Source organism: Chiloscyllium plagiosum, unplaced genomic scaffold, assembly GCF_037043375.1.
Source record: "Chiloscyllium plagiosum isolate Xiang-an unplaced genomic scaffold, Cpla_swu_hap1 HiC_scaffold_18, whole genome shotgun sequence".
Taxonomy (NCBI): domain Eukaryota; kingdom Metazoa; phylum Chordata; class Chondrichthyes; order Orectolobiformes; family Hemiscylliidae; genus Chiloscyllium; species Chiloscyllium plagiosum.
This window is the reverse complement of record NW_028270156.1, coordinates 3,191,522-3,198,841: the sequence shown is the minus strand read 5'-3', so window position 1 is coordinate 3,198,841 and position 7,320 is coordinate 3,191,522. Positions and strand designations below refer to the sequence as shown.

Here is a 7,320-nt window from a genome sequence, read left to right as displayed (position 1 = left end):
CTGTGTCTGGGACTGGCCCTGATGAAGCTAAGCAGCACCCAACAAGAATGATCTTGAACTCTCCCACACAAGTCTCAGTCTGCTTGTCACTCTGCAAAGACAGCGGACTTCCTGGACTTTGGGCGAGTGCGTATGGGGTCTCGGATCCAGCTGGAATAATAAATGCAATTTAAGAATTTCCTTTGCAAGTTCTGACTGACAATAGACCCGGGGCTGCGGGAGTTTGTGGTGGGGGTGATAATTTCTGAAATACTGGGGAGAGCCAGCTCCCTGTGCTAGTACACACCCAGGGCCAGCTGTAGCAGGAAGGGACGCTGCTGGCTCCCTTGGTACTGCTCCGTCTGCTTTATTTCTGTGTGTGTTTACAAAAGTTCGGCGCACTTATTACTTGTTTATTTTGTGTTCTTTCTGTAGAATGAAAAGGGTTTGCAGGACCCAGAAACGCAGGGACAGGACAATTTTCTCAATGATTGCGGTCTCGGGGTGGGTTTGGGGAGGTCAGTCTGGTGAATGGTGCCAGCCCAGGCTGGTATTACTGAGTGGGACTTAGGGGGGGGGAAATCCCCCAAGTTTGAGACGCGTCCTCGTCCTGCTGAGATGGACTCGGTGTTGATAGGAGGGGCGACAGGGAGTGCGGGGAGGGGAGAGGGGGTCGCCTATAAAGGAGGGCTCTTGTTTTGGGGGGCGTGAGTGTGAATACAGCTTCAGGACAAGGCTCGGTGCTCGCCCGGAGCCAGTGAGTGGATACAGCCCGGGGACTGAGGGAGCCAAGGGCGGGGGGGAAACAGCAGGATTTCAGTATGAACACGAATGGGCGCATTCTGCCCCGAATTTGCGGCCAGCGGACCGGCCTGAGGGGTGAGTTTACACAGCCCAGGGGAAGGTGCCAGGCGCTACTCTGTGCAGCAAGTTACAATAACCCCCGGAGAGAGAGAGAGACTCATCCAGTCAAAATGATCCCCTCGGGCGATTCCAGTGGATCCATTGGGGCGGCCGAGGGACAGCCAATTCAAATCCCGACCTGGCGGCTACAAAATGCAGTTTGAAACTGCTTCCTTGCTGATGTTCCCTGAGTTTATTGTGAACTCCTTTCTTTCCAACATCAAACACACGTGGAGGGCTCTGGGCAGCGATCTGATCCCGGGGCAATGTCTCTAATTGCTTAGAGAATCCTAAAGTGAAGGTGTCAGTGCGGCCCATCCTCTCTGTACTAGCCCTTTTAAAGACTTGAATGAGAAGTGGAGGGATTTCTCCAGTGCCCTGTTGCTATTTGAGGAGATTATGCAGTGACCAAAGGCAGGTTGGATACACTGTGTCTTTAAATAAAACAGGCAAGGACCGTGTCTATTGGCAGCGCGCTAGCAGAGACAGAGAGAGTGGGAGAGGGAGAGGGTCCCAGTGTGGGCAGGAGGGAGCGGGGGTGGGGTGAGGGGAGCTATGTTAGTCCTGCCTGTCTCCCCCACCCCCTCCCAGCGGGCAGTGTCTGCTCACTGACACCGCCGGGCATGTGCTTGGAGTGCAGCCCGCTTCTAAAAGTACCGCGGGACACTGGCGAGAGGGAGAGCGGCGAGCGGAGCGGCGGATGGAAGCGAGCGGAGCGGCGGTGGCCCGGCGGCCGCTCTGGGGGCTCCGGGGGCGGCACCGCACTCTCCCGCAAGGTGAGCTAGCCCCAGAGGACTGGCCGAGTGGTCATGGCACACTGGGCTAGTAACCCAGACCACCCCCGCCTCCTCTCCCCCAGGGACACGGAAAGATCCCACAGCGATAGGTGGGGACACCTGAATTCAGTTAATCCACCCCGGGTGCAGTGCCCAGGGCTGTGGGGCAAAGATTGGCACCAGGGGATAGAACCGGCACATGCTGGAAGGGCCGAAAGGCCTCCTTCTGCCCTGATACAATCGGAGACTGTGTGATCTGAGATTAAGCATTAACCCAATGACCACCACATACTCACCCCCCTGGTGTCATTAACACCCCCCTGAGTCACTAATGCCTTTTAGGGAAGGCTCCTGTCATCATTCCCCGGTCTAGTGTCCAGGTGACTCCAGCCCCACAGCAATGCGGTTAACCCTTCACCGCCCCCAGACACAGACCAAACAGTCACTGGGGAGAGGGGCTGGGGAACAGACTGGTAAGGCGGAGGGGCCAGCTCTGCAGAGACCGCTTCTCTTCCCTCTGCTAGAATAGCCGGCAAGGTGGCGATGGGCCGCAGGGCCTCTTTCCCGTGCTGTAAAAGGTGCTGTAAGGTAAGCGAGTGGAGCTGCTGCTGCTGCGGTCTGTGAGAGATTCAGGGCCCGGGGCTGGGCCGCGCTTTCTCCAAACCCGGGAGATGGTGAACCTCTCCGAGGAAGCCTTTCCCGTGGGCTGGGCTGGGGCTGAGCGGCCGCACCGGGGTTGGAAAGCTGGTCCCTATATCCGCAGAGCCGCTTACAGCCAGGGAATACCAACCAGCAGCTGGTGACTCACTGCAGCGTTTCCACCTGCTCCTGGGCTAGCACAGGCCAGCAGCGGGCGGTGGAGGGACTGAGTGGCCGCGGGGGGGGCAGGCTGGAAAGGGACTGTCCTGGCGCCAGGAGAATGCAGGGGGCTGTAGGTTTGATAGGGAAGGCAGGATGGTCATTGGGGAGGGAGGTGTTTGCAGGGACCTGCCCCAGGCTTCCCCGCTCGCCCCCTCCCCCCCTCCCCACTCGGCCCCCCCATCCCCCCCTCCCCACTCGGCCCCCCCCTCCCCACTCGCCCCCCCCCTCCCCCCCCCTCCCCACTCGCCCACCCCCTCCCCCCCCCTCCCCACTCGCCCACCCTCCCCCCCCCCCCTCCCCACTCGCCCACCCTCCCCCCCCCTCCCCACTCGCCCACCCTCCCCCCCCCCCTCCCCACTCGCCCACCCTCCCCCCCCCCTCCCCACTCGCCCACCCTCCCCCCCCCCTCCCCACTCGCCCACCCTCCCCCCCCCCTCCCCACTCGCCCACCCTCCCCCCCCCCTCCCCACTCGCCCACCCTCCCCCCCCCCTCCCCACTCGCCCACCCTCCCCCCCCCCTCCCCACTCGCCCACCCTCCCCCCCCCTCCCCACTCGCCCACCCTCCCCCCCCCTCCCCACTCGCCCCCCCCCCTCCCCACTCGCCCACCCTCCCCCCCCCTCCCCACTCGCCCACCCTCCCCCCCCCCTCCCCACTCGCCCACCCTCCCCCCCCCCTCCCCACTCGCCCACCCTCCCCCCCCCCTCCCCACTCGCCCACCCTCCCCCCCCCCTCCCCACTCGCCCACCCTCCCCCCCCCTCCCCACTCGCCCACCCTCCCCCCCCCTCCCCACTCGCCCACCCTCCCCCCCCCTCCCCACTCGCCCACCCTCCCCCCCCCTCCCCCCCCCCTCCCCCCCCCCCCCACTCGCCCACCCTCCCCCCCCCTCCCCACTCGCCCACCCTCCCCCCCCCCCTCCCCACTCGCCCACCCTCCCCCCCCCCCTCCCCACTCGCCCACCCTCCCCCCCCCCTCCCCACTCGCCCACCCTCCCCCCCCCCTCCCCACTCGCCCACCCTCCCCCCCCCCCCACTCGCCCACCCTCCCCCCCCCCTCCCCACTCGCCCACCCTCCCCCCCCCTCCCCCCCCCCTCCCCCCCCCTCCCCACTCGCCCACCCTCCCCCCCCCTCCCCACTCGCCCACCCTCCCCCCCTCCCCACTCGCCCACACTCCCCACTCGCCCACCCTCCCCCCCCCTCCCCACTCGCCCACCCTCCCCCCCCCCTCCCCACTCGCCCACCCTCCCCCCCCCTCCCCACTCGCCCACCCTCCCCCCCCCCTCCCCACTCGCCCACCCTCCCCCCCCCCTCCCCACTCGCCCACCCTCCCCCCCCCCCTCCCCACTCGCCCACCCTCCCCCCCCCTCCCCACTCGCCCACCCTCCCCCCCCCTCCCCACTCGCCCACCCTCCCCCCCCCCTCCCCACTCGCCCACCCTCCCCCCCCCTCCCCACTCGCCCACCCTCCCCCCCCTCCCCACTCGCCCACCCTCCCCCCCCCCCTCCCCACTCGCCCACCCTCCCTCCCCCCTCCCCACTCGCCCACCCTCCCTCCCCCCTCCCCACTCGCCCACCCTCCCCCCCCCCTCCCCACTCGCCCACCCTCCCCCCCCCCCTCCCCACTCGCCCACCCTCCCCCCCCCCTCCCCACTCGCCCACCCTCCCCCCCCCCTCCCCACTCGCCCACCCTCCCCCCCCCCTCCCCACTCGCCCACCCTCCCCCCCCCCTCCCCACTCGCCCACCCTCCCCCCCCCTCCCCACTCGCCCACCCTCCCCCCCCCTCCCCACTCGCCCACCCTCCCCCCCCCTCCCCCCCCCTCCCCACTCGCCCACCCTCCCCCCTCCCCACTCGCCCACCCTCCCCCCCCCTCCCCACTCGCCCACCCTCCCCCCCCCTCCCCACTCGCCCACCCTCCCCCCCCCCTCCCCACTCGCCCACCCTCCCCCCCCCCTCCCCACTCGCCCACCCTCCCCCCCCCCCTCCCCACTCGCCCACCCTCCCCCCCCCCTCCCCACTCGCCCACCCTCCCCCCCCCCTCCCCACTCGCCCACCCTCCCCCCCCCTCCCCACTCGCCCACCCTCCCCCCCCCCTCCCCACTCGCCCACCCTCCCCCCCCCTCCCCACTCGCCCCTACTCCCCCCCCCCTCCCCACTCGCCCCTACTCCCCCCGCTCGCCCCCCTCCCCGCTCGCCCCCCTCCCCGCTCGCCCCCCTCCCCGCTTCCCCCCTCCCCGCTTCCCCCCCTCCCCGCTTCCCCCCTCTTCCCCCCTCCCCGCTTCCCCCCTCCCCCCCTCTTCCCCCCTCCCCCCCTCTTCCCCCCTCTTCCCCCCTCTTCCCCCCTCCCCGCTTCCCCCCTCCCCGCTTCCCCCCTCCCCGCTTCCCCCCTCTTCCCCCCTCCCCGCTTCCCCCCTCTTCCCCCCTCCCCGCTTCCCCCTGCTTCCCCCCTCCCCGCTTCCCCCTGCTTCCCCCCTCCCCGCTTCCCCCTGCTTCCCCCCTCCCCGCTTCCCCCTGCTTTCCCCCTCCCCTCTTCCCCGCTTTCCCCCTCCCCTCTTCCCCGCTTTCCCCCTCCCCTCTTCCCCCTTCCCCTCCCCTCTTCCCCCTCCCCTCTTCCCCCTCCCCTCTTCCCCTTCCCCTCTTCCCCTTCCCCTCTTCCCCTTCCCCTCTTCCCCTTCCCCTCTTCCCCTTCCCCTCTTCCCCTTCCCCTCTTCCCCTTCCCCTCTTCCCCTTCCCCTCTTCCCCTTCCCCTCTTCCCCTTCCCCTCTTCCCCTTCCCCTCTTCCCCTTCCCCTCTTCCCCTTCCCCTCTTCCCCCTCCCCTCTTCCCCATCTCCCCTCCCCTCTTCCCCATCTCCCCCAACCCCTCACTCCCCTCCCCCTCACTCCCCTCACCTGTTCACCCCCTCTCTCTCTACCCCTCCCCCTCACCATCCTCTTCCCTCTCTCCCTCCCCTCACCCCCTTCCCTCTCCCCCTCCCCCCCTCCCTCACTCCCCTTACCCGTTCTCCCTCTCTCCCTCCCCTCTCCCCTTCCCCTCACCCACTCTTGCTAGGCCCCCAGCCGAGAGGCAGGCTTGTTTTCCCCCCCCACCCAGGAGCTGGTTATGTCCCCTTCCCTGTGTATCCTCGGGCTGGGTCAGCACCCTCTCTGATGTCTGTGTTAAACAGTATGAGGGAAATGTTAGCCCAGGCACAGATCACTGTCCCTCTGACCCACCTCAGGACACCATGCCTTAACCAGCAGATAGTGCCCTTTCTGAATGGGCAAGGAATGGGCAGCACTGGGCAAAATGTTACTGAGCTGCATCGAACCCCATCATGAGGAAGTTGGGTGAAGGTGGGAGTGCCTCTCCTGTGGCATTGCTGTGAGGTGAATGGTATCTTCCTTTACTATATTATACAATATACCAAGGATGCCTGTCAGTCCATCATGCCCATGCTAGCCCTTTGGCAGAGACGTCCAACTGATTGTACTTTCACCTGTCACTGTAGACTTGCATTGTATCATTCAGGGCAATTGAACAGCATTGTTTACTCATTCATCTATTCTGGAAAAACTGTCATATCGAGCATGAAATTGGAGGTCTGTCACACTCTCAGTCTGTCTCTGTCTGTATCTCTCTCTCCATAAGAGCTGGTGTCAGCTTCTCCAGCACTTCCTGTTTTAGTTTCAGAGCTCCGGAAGCTGCAGTGTTCTGCTGTAATTTATTGCCTGTCCCTAGTTGCCCTTGAGAAGATGATGGTGAGCTTCCTTCTTGAACTGCTGCTTAACTGCCTGGTCAAAGGTATACTCACAGAAACAGAGTCTGAAAACACTGGAGAAAATCAGCAGGTCTGGCAGTGTCTGTGGAAAAACAGTTAATATTTCGAGTTCAATAAAAATCTTATATTCTGAAGGAGGGTCACTGGACTCAAAACATTAAACCTGTTTCTCTCTCACAGCAGCTGCGAAACCTGCTGAGTTTCTCCAGCAATTTCTGTGTTTGTCTCAAGTTTACAGCACCTAGAGTCATAGAGATGTACAGCATGGAAATAGACCTTTCGGTCCAACCCGTCCATGCCGACCAGATATCCCAACCCAATCTAGTCCCACCTGCCAGCACCCGGCCCATATCCCTCCAAACCCTTCCTATTCATATACCCATCCAGATGCCTTTTAAACGTTGTAATTGTACCAGCCTCCACCACTTCCTCTGGCAGCTCACTCCACTCATGCACCACTCTCTGGTGAAAACGTTGCCTCATAGGTCTCTTTTATATCTTTCCCCTCTCACCCTAAACCTATGCCCTCTAGTTTTGGACTCCCCCCACCCCAGGGAAAAGACCTTGTTTATTTATCCTATCCTTGCCACCCATGACCTTTGGTGAATTTCTACAGTGTACTTGTAGGTAACACGATGTGGAGGTGCTGGTGGTGAACCGGGGTGTACAAAGTTAAAAATTGCACAACACCAGGTTATAGTTCAAAGTTTGTGAGAAGATTTGTAGCTCGGGTGCTCGTTGTTGTGGTTCTGTTCGCCGAGCTAGGAATTTGTGTTGCAGACGTTTCGTCCCCTGTCTAGGTGACATCCTCAATGCTTGGGAGCCTCCTGTGGATGAGCCAACAGTTTCAATCAATAAGCACATCGACCTGGACCCAATATACCGGCCACTCCAACGGACAGCTGGAACTGACAACCAGAAGCGGCAGATTCAAACCACTACAAATGCCGGAGGAAACAACACAGAAGCACTTCACAGGAGGCTCCCAAGCACTGAGGATGTCACCTAGACAGGGGACGAAACGTCTGCAACACAAATTCCGAG

At 63.9% G+C, this 7,320-nt stretch overlaps 1 protein-coding gene across 14 annotated transcripts in view; it reads left to right on the top strand.

Moving 5' to 3' along the window:
• Positions 1–728: 728 nt before the first annotated feature.
• ano1a (anoctamin 1, calcium activated chloride channel a) overlaps positions 729–7,320 on the top strand; it is a 228,939-nt gene continuing 222,347 nt past the window's right edge. For 9 of the 14 annotated variants that reach the window (XM_087996249.1, XM_087996250.1, XM_043705343.2 and 6 more), the window contains exon 1: positions 1,438–1,658. In XM_087996249.1, coding sequence (XP_087852375.1) covers positions 1,583–1,658 — 76 coding nt within the window. In that variant the 5' untranslated portion in view covers positions 1,438–1,582. Of the gene's footprint in view, positions 859–1,437; positions 1,659–1,699; positions 2,247–7,320 lie in introns of those variants that run through there. The other 5 variants (XM_043705348.2, XM_043705346.2, XM_043705347.2 and 2 more) reach the window with 3 other exon arrangements.